Source organism: Coenobita brevimanus, chromosome 57 (assembly GCF_032717465.1).
Source record: "Coenobita brevimanus isolate Jiangsu-jjx chromosome 57, ASM3271746v2, whole genome shotgun sequence".
In the NCBI taxonomy this organism is placed as follows: Eukaryota; Metazoa; Arthropoda; class Malacostraca; order Decapoda; family Coenobitidae; genus Coenobita; species Coenobita brevimanus.
The window spans coordinates 30,611,976-30,634,831 of NC_137010.1; the positions used below are offsets into that span (position 1 = coordinate 30,611,976).

Below are 22,856 nucleotides of genomic sequence, written 5' to 3' on the forward strand. Positions count from 1 at the left end.
GAGAAACAGGATGAGAGGAGGGCAAACACAGAAAAAGAATGATAAAGGTGAAGGAAGAAGTAGGAGACACTACATCAATTGAGTGGTTGATGGTTGCCACCATCTACCACCGCTGTTGTTATAATGATTACAGTAATCTCTAAAATACTGACAGAATTCTTTGAAATTTGGTGCTAGGTAAATATTCAAATACTATACTGTATTTTGCAAAACTGCTAAAATGGAAAACCCACTATAGGCAGCTTTGTCTATTTTGATAATTACAATATAGCTTTAAACCTTTACTACCTCATCCAAAGTGAAGGGACCCACAACTGGACTGAGTAGTCCAGATATTTCAGACAAGAACAACTAGCTGTTTGCTCCTGGGTGGCATTATCTGAGTAATAAATTCCCAAACATCCCCTGCATTTAAACCTTTTATGAGGCAAATTTGGTTTGCTGGATATACAGTCAGAGCAAAAATTACAGTAAAATAAAATTCAGGAAGACAGTCTATTCACTCAATATTACAGAGTTACACACTCCATCATTTTATAGTAGAACTTTGCACCTTGTGACCAACTAATGCCCAAATCTACCATGAAATGCAATTCCACAAAACACATGAGATTTAAAACAATGGATACCACTAGCAGGCTAACAATGACACAGGGGCCAAGAGATGTCAGACTTTCTACCTACCTTGCCATATAATTAATAGCTAAATTGAAGAAACTGCAGTAAATCTTACAACAGAGTAATAAAGGAACAGAAAACATAAAGTTAATGAGTTGCTTAAGCAAACAGGTCAAGATTATACAACATCAACTGCAGTGAAAATTTCTTGCACCCAGCAGTGTATCTCCAACACCACTACATCTCTTGAGAACCAATTTATTGTAAGTTATACACAATAAAATTCCTTCCAACTCCCCTTTACACACTGCACAAGGCCACTTATCTTCTTCAATGACATTACAACTCACTTCCTAACCTCTAGTCACTCTGCTTCCATCTCACCCCTCCACCTATCAAACTTCTCTCTAGTCACCTGCATATCTACCTACCGGGAGATATGTTATCGCAGTTGAAGTCTCCACCGACAACAGCAAACACAACCACCTCCTTCTGTGGATTGTGTGTCTTTGTGATGAACCTGTTGAATACCAACCGCATCTCCTCCAGCTGCGCCACCAGTATCTGCTTCTTACCCTGATAGGCCTGAGAAGGGAGGAAACATCAGAAGACAATACATGCAGTCCTCATTATGGGTTAAGAATTCACATCTTCCCCATCTCTGATGCCTTGCTCCCTCGTGGGAATCCCTGACAGGGGATGGCCATGACAGAACTGTTGCCAGGCTACTTCATCCTCACATTATATAGTAGTCCAAGGGCTGGGGGCCATAAAAAAGAAAGAAAGAAAGAAAAAAAGGACCAGTGTTTTATAGCTTTTTTTTGAAAAGGGGGTACCTTGGGGCATTTGAAATGGATAGTCTAAAGTTTGACCAGTGGTGGATTTGGGCGATATTAACCCTTTTCCATTATTTTGTGACATCCACTGCTTCCTCAAAATTATGGGGTAGGGCAAACATAAAAGGCTCTTGCTGATAAGGTGTTCAGTGCAGAACTGTGATATATACACCAAAATACATGTTACTGCACTGTCTTTCAGTGATATAATATTTATTTAGATTGGGTTGTTATTGAGGTCAGAGGTCCAATGACCACTGATTTCATGGAAAATTGGATGTCTTTGCAATAGCTCTTGCTTGCCCCTACATTGATAGGGAAACACAAACAAACACTCATGCCTCAAACCAGGGTCATCTGGACAATTTTTGAAATAGGTTTGGTTCAGTTTGATACAATGCAGTGGTCAAGACATTTTTTAAAAGTTACGTCTTTTTGTAGAGTTACAGATTCAGTTATTTCTCTCACACAAAATACTGTCCGTACAAAACAGTGACCAGAGTTAATGTATTAAACAGATAAACCAATCTCCAGTGAAAACTGCAAGATTTAGTCAAGGTTCAGGTTTAGTCCTCATCACTATCTTCTTCATCTGAAGACGCACTATATGCTGGCATATCATGATCCTCGCATTCCTCACTGTCCTCCTATAGACAGACATTAGCTGGGGTCTGGGGCCCCTCAAACCAAACTCCCCACAGTTTGTTATCTTCAACTGTTCAACCATGCCCATACACCTGAGCTTCTGTTCAAGCACTGTTCTGCAGGGAGGCAGGCAATGCAGATCAGAAGATTTAATTTTCTCCAGGGGTTGGCCAGGCTTAGATGGTCCACGGAGCTTCCTAAAGAGGCAATAACATATGAGTTTGATATCTGACATGTTACAGACTCCGTAAATACCACAATCAAACTCTTCATTTGTGGCTGCCACCTCTGCATCCATACAACTAGAGATACTCAGTTTGCTTAATGCTGCAGCGAATCGTCTGTCTTTCACCATTAAGTCAAATGGCCTTGATTTGGCCTTCTACAAGAATGATGCTGTATAATCACAGCTGGTGAAGGCATGAATACAAGGTAATGCAGCACATATACCTGATGTCAGATCTAGTGCAATGGCAGAGATGTCTATGAAATGCCTGGTGTTGTCCTAGCTCTTACAAGCATCCGTCCACAGAATTCCACAGATCTGTGCTGTATGATAGATGAGCAGGACGAAGATGTTTGTGTCATCACTCCGAACAACTACCACTTTGGGGGAGTCAGGATCTAGTTGTGAGACATACTGCACATGGAAAAGGAGTCATTGTGTCTGTCTCTTTATGACAGCTTTTTAGTTCATCAACCTGACAAAACTGTACTTGTACCTGTTTAGCTGAATAAGTGAAACAATACTGACCCACTGTGAAGCAGACTGTGTGTCCTTCCAAGACAGATACATAGTCTGGACACATCCATTCTCATGCGAGGAAATTCAACATCTGAGTTTTGAACGTACTTGATTGTAATGCATCACAGAAGTAAACTGGTCTTTGCCAGGATGGTCCTGTAACTTTGTATACAGCATGAGAATCACCACATTCCTCATGCTCATGTCCCTTAATGGATGGCACTTCTCCATACATGTCACACATATTTGTGGGAGCAAAGTGCATAGTGATGACATGCAGAGTATGTAACCACAGATTCTGACGATGGCACAATAATCAGGGGCTTCATACAAACCACTTGCAAGTACCAAATGAACAAGAGCTCCAGGACAGATGATGCCGAGGTACTGAAAAAGAAGTATTGGACATGACCAAGACGAGCATGGTGCACTGGGAGTTTGGGGGCTGGAATGAAAGGATAGATGGATTGTATGGAAAAACTGAGAACCAAAGAGGATTCACAGGGAGCAGCACTACCAGGAAAGATGGCCAGAAGATAAGCAGCACAAAGTCGAGAAGTAGGCGTAAGAAAAGCACACTGGCTGAGACTGCTCGAGGATGTGAAAGCAATGGAGGCATGATCATGTGACGGGAGGATATATTCAGGGGAAACAGAGGCCTGCAACACAGAATTACTGAATAAGAAAGGGAAAGGGATTATGTGGAAGAGATTGAATGTGACAGAGGAATGGAGAGGGATGTGAACAACAGTGTCTTTAGTGAGGAAGGTAACTTCAAGTACACATACTGGGTAGAAGAACTCTAAAGAGAAGGAAATCACTGGAGATAAGTCAAAGGTAGAAAGAGCCCATTCCAATTCAGAACGGAGATCAGAGACTGGTACTAGGCCTACAGTGGCATGACCACTGACAGCATCAACCAGAATACAAACGAAGGTTGTGACTTGGGTGAGGAGTGAATCCAGAGAGAGTTGTAGGTTGTCCAGGTGTAGTCTGACATATATTAAGTCATCCACCCATCCATCATCCAATCCTACATTGCCCCATGAGAAGCGTAGGAGCCCGGGGCTGGGCAGTTGGTCTCGACATTTAAGATGAGTGACCAGCGTCACCCATCCCTGAGAGGCATTACATGAGCAATCAAACCCAACCACCCCTTGGATATAAACCTTCACCGGCTCAATCCAACTGGAGCGCAATAATTACCCACTAAACCACCAGGTGCCAAAATTTGGCTATATAATTACCACCCAGCATAGTAAATGGTTTCCTGGTGTACAGGAAACCATTTGGCTTGTCATTCAGTGTAGAGTCATCCACAGGCAGAAGGTAAAGGAAAGAATGAAGGAAAGAAAGACAGAAGAGGGAGTGTAAAGTCACCCGCAGGCAGAAGGACAAGGAAGGAATGAAGGAAAGAAAGACTGAAGAGGATGGAAGGAAAGAAAGATGGAAGAGAGGAAAGGGCAGACATTCGAGAGCAGCACTACATCGAGTGAGTGGATGGTGAGCGCCCCCACCTTCCACCCCTCTCCCGGTGACAACTTGAGCTGCCTGGAACCACTGTCTGACTCACTTCTTCATTTCTGCAACATTCGCGGCCTTTCCTCTGTTGAGCACCACCTCTCCTCTAAACCTCACCTTCTCTTTCTAACTGAGACTCAGCTGTCTGAGGCAATTGACAGCAAACCCTTTTCTGCATCCTCCTATTTCCTCTATACTCATTTCAAAGCCAAAGGTGGCTGTTGTGTACATATGCGCAACGACTTATCTTGCTCTCATGTTCCTGAACTCGATTCTTCTGAATTTTCTACACTCTGGCTTCGGCTTTCCTGTCATTCTCTGACCAAATATATCTGTGCTGTTTACTTATCCCCTAATTCTATTGACTATCAAAAATTCTTCGACTATCTTACTTCTACGATGGAACACATTCTATCCATTTTTCATTTCTCTGAAATCTCCATTTTAGGAGATTTCAATGTTCACCACCACCTTTGGCTCTCCTCTCCTTCCACTGATCCACCTGGTGAACAAGCCTACATCTTTTCTATCCTTAATGACCTAGAGCAGCTTGTACAGCACCCTACCTGTATCCCAGACCACCTTGGAGAGAGCTCCAACATACTTGACCTCTTCCTTACAACTAATCCTTCTGCTTACACTGTTAATCTTTTCTCTCCATTGGGCTCCTCCGATCACAACCTTATCACCTTAACCTGTCCTATCACTCCGGTACGGCCTGTGGACCCTCCAGGGAAACGTCGTCTGTGGCATTTTGGAGCCGCGGACTGGGAGGCCCTCAAGCAGTACTTCTTTGATTTTCCCTGGAGTGATTATTGCTTCCATGGCTGGGAGCCATCTGAGTGTGCCTTGCGCATTACGGAGGTTATTCTCTCAGGCATGCAAGCATACATTCCTTTCTCGTATCCTTTGTCTAACACAAGAAAGCCTTGGTTTAATCACGCTTGTTCTAATGCTGTCCGCAACAAGGAAAGGGCCTACAAAAGGTACCGGAGCCAACCCACCCCTGAATCACATCATCTTTACGTTTCTGCCCGGAATCGTGCTACGTCTGTTCTTCACTCTGCTAAAAATAATTTCATCCATACTAAATGCTCTCAACTCTCCACCTCAAATTCTTCCCGCTCCTTCTGGCACCTTGCCAAAAACCTTTCTAACAACTTCACCTCATCATCCTTCCCTCCTCTTTTCTACTCTGATGGTTCTGTAGCTATTTCTTCTACTGATAAAGCAGATCGCTTCGCACAGACTTTCTCCTCCAATTCCACCTTAGACGATTCCGGTGCTGTTCCTCCATCACTTCCCCCCTCTGACTTCCTCATGGCTGACATTAAAATTTCTTCAGCTGATGTATTTTCTGCCATCACTGGCCTCAATACAAACAAGGCATATGGGCCTGATGGAGTCCCTCCTTTTGTTCTCAAGAACTGTGCTTCTGTGTTTACACCCTGCCTATGCAAACTCTTTCGCCTTTGTCTGTCAACTTGTACCTCTCCTTCTTGCTGGAAGTTTGCTCTCATTCAGCCAGTCCCAAAGAAGGGTGACCACTCCCAACCCTCCGACTATCGTCCAATTGCTTTAATGTCCTGTATTTCAAAAGTTTTCGAGTCAATTCTCAATAGAAAAATTTTAAGGCATCTTTCCTATCACAACCTTCTTTCTGATCGTCAGTACGGGTTCCATCAGGGACGCTCCACTGGCGATCTTCTCACCTACCTTTCAGACTCCTGGTCATCCCCCTTTCGGGACTTTGGCGAAAGCTTTGCCATTGCACTTGACATCTCAAAGGCTTTCAACTGAGTCTGGCATAAATCTTTAATTTCCAAACTGCCCTCTTACGGTTTCTATCCTTCTATCTGAGCCTTCATCCCTAGCTTCTTTTCTGGTCATTCTATAGCCGCTGTTGTAGACGGCCATCGTTCTTCTCCTAGATCTATCAACAGTGGTGTTCCTCAGGGCTCTGTCCTATCACCAACTCTTCGTTTTTTCGTTTTTCGTTTTTCGTTTTTAAAGGCTCCAACATGCTTGCATGTGTCGGCCTTGGTCACCTAATGGCGGCTCTCCACGCTGCACGATCCATTGCAGCCTCCCTGTTCAGTCCCTTAACCCTGAGGTCACACTTAATGACCTCGTCCCATGTCTTTCTCGGTCTACCCCTCATAACCCCACCCCCAATATTAACACTTCTCACCTTCCTCACCCAACTATCATCCCCCATCCTCTCCACATGTCCAAACCACCTCAATCTACCTCTCCTCATCACAACACCAATACACTCCAGTCCCATCCTACCTCTCAACTCTTCCATTGTAAACCCAGCCCCTCCAGGCCTTGGACGCAGGGACGCACTGCACATCCACCTAATCATTGTCATTTCTGTACGTCTGAGCCGGCGAATGTCTTCCTCCTTCACTGCCCAGGTCTCACTGCCATACAGCATTACACTCCTAACACACGCTGCATACAAAGACCCCTTAGCACGTAGGGAGAGCCCCCTCAATGTCAGGAGAGGCAAGAGCTCCCTGAACTTCTTCCAACCACTTCTCACCCTAGCCACAGAGCTAGCTCCAGCCCCACCTCCAGCACACAACATGTCTCCTAAATAACAAAACTCTTCCACACACTCAAGAGATTCACCAGCAAGTTCAATTCTTTCACGTCTGACGATCTCCACCTGCTCACCCCGGCACGCCGTACACATAAAATCAGCATTATCTCGCAGTCTACCTCTGATACCACTACATCTCTTATGCACCCATTTATCACACACACCGCACAAGATGGAATTACTTCCCACGCCCTTGTGGCAAACTGCACATGGCCACTCTCCCTCGTCTTTGACAGTACCGCCACCAACCCTAGATATCATCACTTTTGTTTTATCTGCATTTACCCTTAAACCCTTTTGCCCCATACCATCTCTCCACTTCCTAAACCTTTCCTCCGCCTCCCTTTCATTCTCTGCAATCAACACCAAATCATCAGCATACAACAACTCCCACGGGAGTCCGTTTCTAAAGTCACGTGAAAGGGCTTCAAGTACCATGATAAACAACATGGGACTCAAGACTGACCCCTGATGCACACCAACATTCACGGAAAACTCATCACTCAAATCTCCATTCACTCTCACCTGGGTGTGAGCACCCACATACATGGCCATAACCACCCTAACCAGCCACTCCTCCAAGCCAAGCTTTCTCATTGCCCACTTCACCACCTCTCTAGGGACTCTGTCAAAGGCCTTTTCCAAATCAACAAAAACAAAATAAAGATCCCTTCTCCTACCAATATATTTTTCCTGAAGCTGTCGAACAATGAATATGGCATCAGTGGTCCCCCTACCTGGCATAAACCCAAACTGCATCTCATCAATATTCACTCTTTCTCTAATCATACCTTCTAAAACTCTCTCCATTACCTTCATTATCTGATCTAAAAGCTTTATACCTCTATAATTCCCTCTTTCCAGGGCATCATCCTTCCCTTTATACACATTTACAATTACACTCTTCAGCCAATCATCTGGGACAACACACTCATAAATAATCCTATTTATCAGGTCAGTGACTAAACACACCCCTATATCGCCTGAGGCCTTCAACATTTCGGCAGTCAACCCAGACACACCTGCTGCCTTCCCCACCCTCATCCAGCCTATTGCCTCACTCACAGTAGCAGTATCAATCAAAGGCCAAGGGCCAGACACTGGATCTGCTGGCTCCAAACCCTCCCTGTCCCAGTCAAACTCCTCATTCAACAACCGGTTATAATGCTCTCTCCATGCATCTTTAATATCCTCACTGTTCACCACTACCCTTCCTTCATCATTCTTCACACACTGCTCACCTATGATATCCCGATTATCCCTCTTCACCTGACCTGCCACCCTAAATATATTTTTCCTTTCCCCATGATTTAGGTTATCAAGTAATTGTCTCTGTGACTCAGACTTTGCCCTGTATACCTCTCTCCTAGCCCTACGCTTGGCAGCCAAATATTCCTCTTTGCTACCACCCTTCTTCCATTCCCGGAAAAGCCTTCTTTTCTCCTTAATTGCAGCTTCTACACCCTCATCCCACCACCAAGTTACTTTATGTCTTGGTGGTCCTCTTGTCCAGCCGCATGTTACATCAGTAACTCTCAAGAAATTGTTCTTGAGGGCTCTGTACTGTTCATTAACGCCTCTGTCTACAGCTCCCTGTTCAGCCACCACTCTCCTCAACTCGCTATAGAAGGCATCCCTTACTACTTGGTTTTTCAGCTTCCATATTTTCCTCCTAGGTACATAAGTCCTCTTTTTCATCATTTGTTCTTTAAGCACCATATCACAAATCAATAGTTTGTGCTGCTGCACACACTCCTCACTTCCTATAACTTTAACATCCCTCACTAACCTCCTATCGGCCCTCCTAACCAGAAAATAATCTATCTGACTGCTATTTCCCCCAGACTCATACGTAATTAACCTACTGTCTCTTTTCCTAAAATATGTGTTGCACACAATCATGTCCGTTGCCTCCCCAAACTCGAGTATCCTTTCCCCTTCTGCATTCCTTAGACCATATGCACATCCCCCATGCACTCCTTCATAACCTTGGGCTGCTTCACCTACATGACCATTTAAGTCCCCTCCCAAAATCATTATCTCATCATCCCGCATACCACCCACTACACGTATTAAATCATCCCAAAATCTATCTTTCTCTGATTCATCCAATCCTGCCTGTGGAGCATATGCCGATATAATCACAGCTATCTTTCTTCCCAACAGAATTTTCACAACCAATATCCTATCGCTTACTCTCAAAACATTCATAACATATTCCACCCATTTCTCCGCAACCATCACACCAACACCTCCATATCCGTCTGTCCTCCCCTGCCAAAACAACTTATAGCAACAGTCCTTCCCAACAATCATTCTGGCTGATCCACCCCTGTACCGGACTTCCTGCAAACACGCCACGTCCACCCACCTCCTACTGAATGCCTCAACGACTTCCCCTGCTCTTCCCCTCAAACTTCCCACATTCCATGAACCCACCCTCATCCCCATGGGTGATTTACTGTCCTCAGGCTTGCTTTGAAACCTTTTTTGTTTTGTCATCTTCAGTATTAATAAATAGGGACAGACACAGCACAGGTCCCACTCACCGCACAATCCCAGGTCCAGGCAATGGATCTGGGACCCCTAGCCCACCAGCTTACCAGTGGCTGTGGTAGTGGCCTCGGGGCACCCTGCCAGGACAGCTGCAGGGACACCCTCCAAGCGCGTCTTGGCACTGCAACTATCCCGCCATTATACACCCACTGATAGGGCAGCCTCCTGGGACGCTACTCCCAGGTTCGGGCCCCTCTCTATTGGGCGGAAGCGGCAGCCTGGGAACCGCAATGCCCTGTACCCTCTAGCACAGGCCCGAGCCCCATCTCGCCATGGACCCATGATCTATGCCGGCGGAACCCCCGCCACGCCTCCCCCCAGAAGTCCGCCACTAGGTAGCGGGGGCAAAGTTTTCTGGCCGCATGCCCTTGCTGGCGCCAACCCCTGTAATGTAGTGGGATACGTTGTGTGAAATGTAAAGTGCATGTGGTGTAGTGCATAGATAGTTAGAGGAAATGTTTGGGAGAGTATGCTGGTCTACTCTCCATGTTACTGTCACACTGAAAAGGTCAGCAAAGGGGGATGGTTAGATAGCTAGTGAAACAGGAGCTCCAGCTCTCCCTATCACCAGCATTCCCATTCCCCTCGGGAGTACTACCCTGTTCGGCCCGTACTACGGCCTCCTCCTAACTCTCTTCCTTTTTATTCATCAGTGACCTTCTAAGCTGTACATCTAACCCTATCCACTCATACGCTGATGACTCCACCCTTCACCTTTCCATTCGGTTCCCGCAACACCCATCTCAGCATTTACTTCAACAAACAAGGGATGAGGCTATGGCACACCTAATGTCTGACTTGGCTCATATCTCTGACTGGGGTAAAAATAATCTTGTTGTATTTAATGCATCTAAGACTCAGTTCTTACACCTATCGACCCGACAAAATCTTCCACAGGTATACCCACTAATGTTTAATAATATTCAGCTTAATCCTGCATCATCCTTGAACATCCTTGGGGTTTCATTTACTCGGGACTTATCTTGGAAAGATCATATTATATCTCTTGTAAAATCTGCTTCCAAGAAATTAGGTGTGCTAAACCGACTCCGTTCTTTCTTTACCCCTGCACAATTGTTGACTCTATACAGGGGTTTTATCTGCCCCTGTAAGGAGTACAACTCTCATGTGTGGGGAGGCTCCCCACATAAAGCTCTTCTCAAGTGGGTGGTGTCAAAGGCTTTTCGTCTCATTAACTCTCCTCCTCTTACTGACTCCCTTCAACCTCTGTCTCTTCGCCTCATTGTTGCATCTTTATCGCTTTTCTATCGCTACTTTAATGGCCACTGCTCCTCAGAACTGTCTGCATGCATTCCTCCACCTCTACGACAGGCACGTAGCAACCGTCTAGCAGCAAACTCACATCCCTTTTCTGTCCAACTCTCTAATGCAAGAGTTAACCGTTACTCTTAGTCCCTCATTTATGCAACAGGTCAACTCTGGAACTGTCTCCCTCTGTCTGCATTTCCTGCTGCCTATGATCTCCAGTCTTTCAAATGCAGTGTGTCCAGGCATCTCGAAATGATCGGATCTTGAATTTGGCTCTCTATTGTATTTTGTTTTTCTCTTGGAGGGAACTGTTATTGCGGGCTCATGGCCTTTGGTTCCTTCTTCCTCACATAAAAAAAAAAAAAATAATAAAACATACATATACTAAGTCAGATACAATATTAACTTCTCAAATCTGTTTCTGTAAGATGTCCGAGAAGTGGTTTACTGTCTCTGTTACATCATTTAGGTGTGATGTAATCTGCATCAGAGTGTTGAACCTGTAGAACCCTGTTTTGAGACTCATGAACATCAGCCAATTCAACAAGATTTGATTTGAATTCAGAGAGAGATCACGAGTAGTTGCTACACCAAAAAGACCACCCAGAATTTCTCCCCCGTGAGCAAAGAGGCATCGCTTCACACATGGACGACCTACAGGTGATTGGTTGGGGAAAGTGTCATTTAGTTGAGAAAATTTGCTACGAACATACTCTAGCTACAAACGAATAGGTAAGTAGAGAGGGTACCATAAGGTGTCTACATTGTGTTTCTCCTCGATGGTGGACAGAAGGCTGTGTATTTCATCCAGCTGTTGTGCGAAGTGGGGCAGGGCAATGGCAACGGCAGCCAGTGGCTCAGGGTTGTAACGCAAAGAGACTACATCTTCAATCACCATTACTTCACCTCCAGAACTAACAAGGGCCTCGGGTCTCACTGGGCCATCGTTCTCACCCAACCCAGACCCTATGAGGGTCAGCACTGTCAGCAGACTGACCCACAACATCTTTACCTTTAAAATAAATCTAAGAAGATGATTGTGAAGAGGTAAGTTTTATGCATGAGGTTTGTGTGCAGGACACAGATGAAGATGTGTCTGAAGGGGTGTCAGAAGAAGGAATGGAAGGAACAGGAGGAGAAGGTGGAATTTCTCAAAGTGACTTCCAACACCAGCCCCCTCGAGGTGTGCTTAAGATCGTCTGCATGCACCCACTTGGTATTTCAAGTAGATAGTTCCTGTATTTCAAAAATGTTACCCTTCCGAATTAAAGTATCATGCGCTGTGGGCTTGTAAATTTATCATCATATTTAGAGGTATTTGTAAACAAACAAGCAAATACTGTACTAGATCTCTGACACTGATGTTGACAGATGATGCAGACTTATGCTGGCGTTGTGCCAGCTTCTCCTGAGATAAAGTCAGATTTGCTTTTACATACTGATGTACTTTCTGAAAGTTTGGCATTTTTACTTTCACTTAATCATCCAAATTATAGAGTGGGCCAGGCTTCGATGACAGCATGGAATAAGCCATGTCTTTATCGAATCCATATAAGACAAATAATGGATATTCGACAATGAATGCATTAATGGAACTGCTGACAGAAGCTGCAACCTGGGGTATCCATTCATCTCAATACACTGTGAACACAGGTGCTTCAAACACTCCAAAATTTTCCTATTCTGCCTTTCGACAAGGCCATTAGAAGCTGGATGACTGGATCTAACACACACATTTAGGTTCATCATTATTTCTAGAACACCTCTTGGATGCATGGCCAAAACCCTGACAGTGATAACACTGTGTGATCTAGAATATATCAAAAGCTTGCCATCTTGTAAGATTCATATACTGTACAGTATATATAGCTGTCTTGTTCGATGATGGAGGATTTCACCTCAGGTGACATCTTCATGACAATGGTTTTAGTGTCATTCTTAGTTCTTGTAAAGAAAGGGTTGAGGGCACAACCTCCATCCATGAGCATTGTAATTTTATTGTTTTTGCTCAATGTTTGGGATGATGTCAAAGACACTCGAGGAAGAGGAAAGGCCCATCACAGTCATTTTTGGCAACATTTCCTTTGGCTCTGAATGCAAAAAGTGCCATCAGAGCCAAAATAATCATTCAATACCTCAACCACTTCACCTTTGGCCTCAGCTGATGGAAACTTCATTACTAGCCCACCAGCCTTGGTCTTAAGGCAGGTATCAACTGGTATCGAGTCAAGTACACCTCTGACGTCTTCTGGTCCCATTTGACTCGTCGGAGCATCAGCACCACTTTTTAATTTTACAATCAGTACCTGTTGACTACAGATTTTTTTATTTTTTTATTTTTTTGTCATGAGCACTGATCTCAATCACATCCCTAGGCAGATTCTTCCCATCACCTATGAGAGACCCCTGAACAGCACCCGCAAATGACTTGCCTCGTCTTAGGTGACAGCCATGGGTGATGAGACCTTGGTCACTAGTGCCTCCAGTCTGCTTGAAACATCCTTGATAGCCTGGAAAATAGGCCCAACTACCTCATCTTCCAGATCCTTCTTTTTGACTCTGCTTTCTCCACCAGCCAAGACTTCATCTGCCCATACAACACACTGGCTACACGGCCAGCAAAAGCCCAGCCAGTGATTCTTCTTCATAAATGGATAATCGTTTGCATCCATACTTTTGCATGCTAAGTGAACCCACTCACTGCTGTAGACGCACTTCAGCGCTTGTGCACTTTTTTCCACAGACTTACTGCAATATGGGCACTGGTGTTATTGGCTCATAATAAAGGGGGGGGGAAGAAAAGAGCAAAACAAAATAAACAACAGCAGCAAGAGCAAAAGGTATATACAATACTACCTGGGATAAACCCAGGTAGCACTGCCTGTTTGTGTCACCCTAATTTAGAAAAAAAATAAAGAAAAAAGAAAAAAACACAAAAAACAAATTAACCCCTAAAGTACTAATTTCGTCGATCAAGGATTTTGCACAGTTTCTGAAAAGGACGAGCAACACTGATCGTGCAACATCCACAAACAACTGGCGGCAGCTGGCTCCACCCTGGCTGTGATGCAGATGATTTTTAACCAATCAGAACTAAGTGTTGGACACACCGGAGGGGGGACCCAGGCCCCTACCCAGGCGGTCTCCCTCTCGGCACATCTCTCTGCCCCACTACCCTCTTACTGCCCTACCTCCCACCGTTCTAACCACCACCACCACCCCTCCCACACCCTCCTCATGCATCCTCCACCCCTCCCATGTCCCCCCCCCCAGTCATCTGGGGGAAGGGTATTTCCCCCCTACTCTGTACTCCACTGGGGCCCTTCCTTTGTGTCTGGTGGTGGTCTCCTCCCATCCCTCCATCCCCATACACCCCCTCTTGGCCTTACCACCTCCCACCACCACCCCCCATCCCCACTCCCACCCCCACCCCCTAGCATGCAGTATCTTCACCTCCCCGGCCTCAAATATTTTGCGTATTTTTTATGCTTTATGGCCTGTGTTTTTGAATCATTACCTGTAATTTATCCATATCTTTGCATACAGATATGCACACAACAATTATTTTAGCTGTCTTTATTTGAAACCCACTCGAAAAAGAATTTTTTTTTCCCTAGCTACAGTAGATTTGACAGCTATGAGGGGAGGGGAGGGGAGGGGAGGGGAGGGGAGAGGGGAAAGGGGGGAGAGGAGGTTAGGCGAGAGGAGGGGAGGGAAGGGGAGGAGAGAGGAGGGGAGGGAAGGGGAGGAGAGAGGAGGGGAGGGAAGGGGAGGAGAGAAGAAGGGAGGGAGGGGACTGGAGGTATGGGGAAGGGAGAGGAGGGGAGGATAATTTTTACTATTTACCATATTTTTATTGCAGGGGTTCATGACCACTTTCCCTAGCTAAATTTGACAGCTCAGCAGAGAGGGAAGGGGGAAGGGAAAGGGGGAGGGGAGGTTAGGTGAGGGGAGGTTAGGTGAGGGGAGAGAATGGGGGGGAAGGGAAGGGAAGGGAAGGGAAGGGGATTGGAGGTATGGGGAGAGGAGAGGAGGGGAGGAAAATTTTTGCTATTTATCATATTTATTGTGGGGGTTTGTCACCATTTTATTATTTTCTGAGCACATTACAGTGGTTTATAACATCTATGCACACCAAAAACAAATGATTTTGGTGATTTTTGTACATAGTTTTGTGAAGAAAACAGGTACGAGCTGCGTATTGTCTTTCTTACCAGGGCCATGACGGGTAACTATTATCTACTTTGATGGGCCATTGCTTGGTAACTACAGTAATCCCTCGCTATGCGATGCACTCTGTATACGATATTTCGCGAATACGATCGATCTTCTTTAGTACCCTTGGCTCTCTAAATGATTGCTCTGGCTCACACTTACGATCGCACAAGCGCGGTCGGTCCAGGGTTCCTCAGTGCAAGTCGATAGGCATTTGTTTGGAATTGCGATCGCCGCGCCAAGGATGATGGTGCAGCCACCCATCAAAGCCAGCTTGGGCTACAAATAGCGAATTGGGCTACTTTTGGAAGCCCTGCATTACTAAATTTTGAATTTAGCTACTTGCGACTTTTTGGGCTACTTTAAAGGTAAGTTGGGCTAACTTGGGCTACTAATGAGACGAAAGTCAAAGGTTGATTAGTGATTATGTATCATTTAAAATATAGCCTATTTACCTTTTGAAGACACAAAAAGATAATGAATTATAATTTATCATATCCCTCTTTAAATTTCTCGCACTCTTGCATTAATCCCTGACTGGCTATTTAATTCGAACTGAACGTGTGAGATTACCACCCCAGTCAGTCGTGTTTTCTTCATCCATGACTCGTGGATGCAGAAGCAGACCTTGATAATCTTCGGCTGCGAAGACGTGGTTGCGGACACTTACTGAATAATTATTTAAATATGTAATTATAATGAGGTGCAAGAAAACATTTTCCTTTAGTTCCTAAAATACTTTCGTTAATTTGAAAAAATGACTAAGTCAAACAGTAAGAGTTATGTTTTGTGAAGAAGAAAACAGCTTAGTTCCGCGAATGTAAAAGAAATGACATAATTTAAAGAAAAGAGAAGTAAATTTAGTTAATGCAGTACATAAGGAGTTCTGTGTTAATTAACTTTAGGGTTACATCACTTCGAACAACCTTACAGGAGCATTAATGGAGCAGCATTCAACTGGTAAGCTGTGCACAGTTAAATTATTTGCATCTGTATGTATATACTCGTGGAGAGAGAGAGAGAAGAGAGAGAGAGAGAGAGAGAGAGAGAGATTCTCTAGATAGATATATTGACAGATATGTATATATACTGTACATAATTATGTTGGGCTACATTATACTGAAATTCACTACTTTTGAGGCCTGTTACCGCTACTTTTGGTCACAAAAATCTGGGAACCCTGGCTCAGCCTAGTCTTTCGCGCGCTCCCGTTTGATTCACTAGCTTTGTATTCCTGTGCATTAGCAACGTGATTTTCACTATTATTTCTCGCCTAACTTAAAGTACCAGTTCTGTGATGTCTTCCAAGCGGCCTGCAAACTCTAGTGCCTCTGATCTCAAGCCTAAGAGAGCCAGGAAGCTTAAATTTGGAGTCCAAGCTCAACATCATTTAGGCGTCATGAGGGAGGCGAAGGGGTAAACTCCATTGCTCATGCCCTTGGTCTAGCCCAGTCTACGGTATCAACAGTGATTAAGAATGCTGCCAACATTAAGAAGGCTGGTGAAATGAGCTTGTCAAACCTTCCATCGACTGTTTAGTGTTTTGGGTGAAGAGGGAATGAGGAGCGAGTGTTTCCGGTGCCGGGACGAGTTTGTGTGACACGTAAGTTTTATAAGCCAGTGTTTATGAAAATGTTTCAAATTCTAAGTTGGATGTGTGTTTTTCATTGCTTTGTGATTGTTATCACTAAAGTAGAGCACATAAAACATCTTTTATTTATAGCCTCCCTTGTCAAACCTTCCGTCGATTGTTTAGTGTTTTGGGTGAAGAGGGATTGAGGAACGAGTGTTTACGATGCCGGGACGAGTTTGTGTGACATGTAAGTACAGTACATAAAACATCTTTTATTTATAAAATATGTGGTACAGTATAGTTTAAGGGCACATAAATATGAGTCTAGGAACGCATCCCTATTTTTCCCATTAAACCTTAAGTTCAGTATACGATTGCTCGATTTACGATTCCCTATTCAGGAACGTAACCCAATCGGATAGCGAGGGAGACCTGTATTGGGTCTAGGAGGTTGGGGCTTGCATTTTCAGCTGTGTAAATTCAAGCTCTATAAATCAGGCATAAAACTTTTAACCTTTGAGAAAGTCAAAAAATAGGCCTGTTTTTGCATCCCGCAGGGTAGTCGAGGCTGGAGAACTGCGTACCGTAGGGGTTAAACAACAGGGTGTATGCGAGGTCACCATGTGCAGGTGGGGTACAACTTGACTACCCTTCTAGGAAAGGTAACCCAAACCGGCGTGCCGCAAAGGTGCTGAGATGGTATTTAACCCCCTAGGGTACCCAATTCTCCAGCCTCGACTACCCCCCAGGATGCAAAAACAGGCCTATTTTTTGACTTTCTCAAAGGTTAAAAGTTTTATGCCCAATTTATAGAGCTTGCATTTACATGGCTGAAAATGCAAACCCCAACCTCCTAGACCCAATAGTTACTGAGCTATGGACCGTCAAAGAAGATAATAGTTACCCGTCACGACCCCGGTGAGAAAGACAATACATCGTTCGCACCTGTTTTCTTCACAAAACTATGTACAAAAATCACCAAAATCATTCTTTTTTGGTGTGCATAGATGTTATAAACCACTGTAATGAGCTTAGAAAAAAATAAAATGGTGATAAACACCCCCAATAAATATGATAAATAGTAAAAATTATTCTCCCCTCCTCTCCTCTCCCCATACCTCCAATCTCCTCCCTCCTTTTCCTTTCCCTCCCCTCTTCTCCCGTCCCCGCTGAGCTGTCAAATCTAGCTAGGGAAAATGGTCATGAACCTACGCAAAAAAAATATGATAAATAGTAAAAATTATCCTCCCCTCCTCTCCCCTCCCCATACCTCCAGTCCCCTCCCTTCTCTCTCTTCCTCTCTCCTCCTCTCACCTAACCTACCCTCCCCCCCTTTCCCCTCTCCCCTCCCCTCCCCTCATAGCTGTCAAATCTACTGTAGCTAGGGAAAATAAAATTTCTTTTTTGAGTGGGTTTCAAATAAAGACAGCTAAAATAATTGTGGTGTGCATATCTGTATGCAAAGATATGAATAAATTACAGGTAATGATTCAAAAACACAGGCCATAAAGCATAAAAAATACGCAAAATATTTGAGGCCGGGGAGGTGAAGATACTGCATGCTAGGGGGTGGGGGTGGGAGTGGGGATGGGGGGTGGTGGTGGGAGGTGGTAAGGCCAAGAGGGGGTGTATGGGGATGGAGGGATGGGAGGAGACCACCACCAGACACAAAGGAAGGGCCCCAGTGGAGTACAGAGTAGGGGGGAAATACCCTTCCCCCAGATGACTGGGGGGGGGGGACATGAGGGGGATCCACATGGGAGGGGTGAAGGATGCATGAGGAGGGTGTGGGAGGGGTGGTGGTGGTGGTTAGAATGGTGGGAGGTAGGGCAGTAACCTGGTAGTGGGGTAGAGAGATGTGGCGAGAGGAAGGTGGGGGGTACATCCCCCACTGCCTGGGTACAGGCCTGGGTCCCCCCTCCGGTATGTCCAACACTTAGTTCTGATTGGTTAGAAGCCATCTACACCACAGCCGGGGTGGAGCCAGCTACCGCCAGTTTTTTGTGGATGTTGCATCATGACCAGTGTTGCTTGTCCTTTTAAGAAATTGCACAAAAAGCTCGATCGATGAGCTTAGTACTTTAGGGGTTAAAAACTTTTTCCAGCAGCAAATATGTCACTTACGAGAGACCTCATTGGTTATGATACTGCCACTGTGCAAAGCTACTTTTTTTTTTTTTTTTTTTTTTTTTTTTAAAGAAATGAACAGGGCAAGGAAAAACAAATTAAATTTTAAAAATTCATACACTGGATTGCAGGTGTCCTCCATTCACAAAAAGTCTGTAACAGCTGGACTTTAACTGCTGTAGGTTGAAGTTTGGGAGGAAGGTAATCTGGGGAACGAAATTCAAAAGGGAGGCAGTTCAAGGAATAAATGAATTCTGATATGCAGAAGTTCTGCAATGTGGCTGTGTGACAGTCCAGTCACACAGGGGAAGGTATGGAGAGGTGGCATACTGGATGCAACTTCGTCTGAGCACTTGCCATAAATCTACAGTATCTGTAAAATAATGTAAGGGAGGCAACATTCCTTTGTACTTGTAGGGAAAGTAGTTCATTTGTATCTGCTGGGTTATTAATTATTCTTGCAATTTTGTTCTGAATCTTGTCCAGTTGTTTTGGTGTAACCTCTCCACATCCACCCCACAAGGGTGAGCAATACTTGAGCTGAGAAGGTACATGACTTGTAAATTATAGCTAGTTGCTCATCACTCAAGTTACAGATTCTGTACAATAATCCAGGTTTCTCTGAAGTGGTTTTAGCAAGTGATCGTATATGAAAAGTCAAACTGAGAGTACTGTTATGCAAAACACAGAGAATATCAATATTTTTAGAGATAAGAATATTGGTACCTGTGTGTGAGTGTTGGCAATGTAACCAACTGCTCTCAGCTCCTCTTCTTCTGGTCCCTTCATCACCCCCAAGTCCAGCTGAGAAGAGAAAGAAAAATCAATAACGAACACCTCAAATACGAAAATTATGATACTGTACTACTAACATTTATATAATATGGAATTCATCAATCAGGGGAAGTTTCTAACAATAATAATAATAATCATCATCATCATCGTCATCATCATCATCATCATCATCATCCAATCCTATACTTGCCTCATGAGGAGTGTAGGAGCCCGGGGCTAGGCAAGTTGGACTTGACATTCAAGATGACAGTGGCCAGCCTCACATATTCCTGAGTGGCATTACATGAGCAATAAACCCCAACCATCCCTTGGATTTAAACCTGCACTGGCTCAATCCAATTGGAGCGCCTTAATTACCCACTAAACCACCAGGCTCCATAATTTGGTTATATGGTTACCAGTCAGAAGAGGAAGGAAGAAAGAGAAGAAAAGGTAGACACTCGTCTGCAGCACTACATCAAGTGAGTGGATGGTGGGCGCCCCTAATTACCACTACATAATAATAGTAATAGTCTATCTATCTATCTATCTATAGCCCGACGCCCTAATCCCGCAAAGGGTGGCTGCAGACAAAACGCCTCCAAGTCGCTCTGTCACCCACCATTTGACTACCCTCCCCCCAACTCACCCCCCCCTCCCTCATATACCTCTCAACTCCATCCCTCCACCTCATCCTCGGTCTACCTCTCCCTCTCCCTCCCTCCACCTTACCTACATACACCCTCTTAGTCAGTCTTTCATTCTCCATTCTCTTCACATGTCCAAACCACCTCAGTGTATTTCTCCTAATCTTCTCAGCCACATCCACATCCACCCCACAGCGTTCCTTCACTTCTTCATTCGTCAACCTGTCCCTCCACGTCACTTCACATGCTCCTCTCAAGTAACTCATTTCCACTGCTCTCACTCTTGACTTGTTCCTCTCTTGCAAGGTCCATGCCTCGCTTCCATACGTCAGGGTAGGGATCACAATACTGTACTATCATGCAGTGACTTCTTAACTTCCATACTCACCTAATAGTAATAATAATAATAATAGTAATAATAATAATAATAATAATATACATGTAACAGATATTGCATTACAATCCATATTATACCAACTGATCTGTGGGTCTCAGTTTCATAGGGGTGTGAATTAACGAAATGGAAGAAAAGTACATATCTTCAGTTTTTCACCAATAAACAAAATATCAATATGTTGGTAAATTTTCTTTAATCTATTTGTGTTTAACCAAACCACCGGTGGACTTCAGGGCATGGGTTCACTAAACACTTAAGGCGCCGGATCTCCTAACAGGGCCTAAAGATACGGTGCTGAGGCAGAGTCAGTCATTCACTAAGCATGGGCGTGGCCATCTTGCCCCAAGATCTGGTGCCTGAAGTTAAGCACTTGGGGGGACATAACCCACATCACAACTCGGAATCAGTATGTTTATCAAGTATGCAACCTCTTGGACTTTCGATTGCCTTTGGCTCTCTTCACTTCTAATCAACGTCGTTAAAGAAGAAAGTGAACAGACAGAAGCATAAAAGATTTCCAATATTTGTTTTACTGCAGCTAAGAATTCTGGCAATACTTATTTCTTTGCAAGGTAATATGAATGTCAAAATTAAACATGCCACTGGGAAAGCTTGGGGCTGCTTGAGCAGTCAGCTGCTGATGTTTGCAGCTATGGAGTCTGTGGCTGTGAATTTAGCTCGCCAACATTTATGTCGAGAGAGAAGGTTCAGAGACCCATTAGACCCTCTCCATGTGCCTGATGAGCATTTGCTACAATATTATAGGTTTCTACGACATGAAATCAGACTTCTGGCAGTTCATGGGTTGATAATGGATGTGCTGAGCAATGACAGTTTGATATACTACAGTGATTAAACGTATATGAAGACAATAATTTTATTTCAGACATGGCACTGGAATTATGGTGTCAAATAAACCTAACAAACATTACCTAAACAAAGTCTATGTGATACAAACCATTTCATGCATCAATATACTAGATAAGGTAGCAAGGAAAATCAAAAGGAATGATTTCTTTGACAATATGAATGCTCATCATAAGACCAGCAAAATTATTACTGATTGATGGGATCAACTTTAACCTTTGGCATATAGCAAATTTTTCTAAGGTAATTGCTTACAATACCAAACAATTCTCAGTCATCAATGCCTAAAGCACGACCCCACCTCCCTCCCCCCCAAAAAAGGAAATGACTTCCTAGTTTTAGACTTGTATGATCAAGCTAACCAAAGTGTTATAATCAAACCCTACCTCTACCAGTAAAGCCTCATGAATGGGTTAGGTTTGGTTGATATGGTAGGTTAGAACAAACAACTAATATCCTCAGAGGCACTATGTAATTAACAACAGAAATATGCATTTTTTTTACATAAAGTTTTTTTTTGCCTCTCTCAATGCCTTGGCTGCCTTCCCCTTAACTTGTGATCTAAAATTACGGAATTTCTTCCTCACGTCACTGCTTTCCCTTTTCACTCTACTAATACTGTTCACCCTGTAGGTAATACTTTCCCATGCCAGCATCTGTGCTTTCTTTGCAATGTTTGTGTCTAGTGAGGAAGAAATAACTGTCTTGGTTTTGGAGACTTCATTAATCAAAACTAAGAGGGTAAATATTTCCTTTATTGCAGTTTCCTATTTTTGGTTTATTTATTTATTTATTTTGGTTCCATTTGATAGTTTTGTAGTTCACTTGAGTGTTTTGAGGCCTCATTTGTTGTGCAAATGAATAATAACCATAATATGACTATGACAATCTGATCGGAATTATTTGTAATGGTGTAAGGGACTGGCCTACTGTAAGTGTTTAACTAAACCTAACCTAACCTAGCTTACCTGTACCTAATAATTTAATCTACCCTAACCTAACCTAACTTAACCTAACCCAGCATCCAGTTGGAAAGTTGGGAAACGAAATCCACCGTTCAGTATGCTGAACAAGATTTGGTAATATTCATTTGCACAAAGTAAAACACATACAGGCATACACTATATAGTACAAATCCACTGGGTATGGTAAGATTGCCCGCTAAAGGAATGGCAATAAAGGAAATAAATACCACTAAGAGTTCATCACTTGAAAAGTTTGGATGTTTCTGGTTCTGTTGGACTTGGAGTTTTTATTTCCATTATATATTTCGCTACAAGAAAATATGCCGAGTGAGTTTGTGGTGTTACTTCCTCCTGTTTGGTTGAAGACTGTGTGTTGTGCATGTTCTCCCCTCTGCACTTGTGTTTACATTAGGGAGATAAACAGCTGATATGAGGGTTGGCTCCATGATTGGTTGATCGTGACAAAACCTCACTTCTAGATTCTCTGTCATTG

At 43.9% G+C, this 22,856-nt stretch overlaps 1 protein-coding gene across 1 annotated transcript in view; it reads right to left on the minus strand.

Annotated features, from left to right (window-relative positions):
- The window catches only part of LOC145402326 (sphingomyelin phosphodiesterase 5-like), a 104,511-nt gene that overhangs the window by 20,852 nt on the left and 60,803 nt on the right, over window positions 1-22,856 (minus strand). The window contains exons 5-6 of the mRNA XM_080274470.1: window positions 19,440-19,517; window positions 1,050-1,203 (exon numbers count right to left, since the gene is read on the minus strand). Coding sequence (XP_080130596.1) covers window positions 1,050-1,203; window positions 19,440-19,517 — 232 coding nt within the window. The remainder of the gene's footprint in view (window positions 1-1,049; window positions 1,204-19,439; window positions 19,518-22,856) is intronic.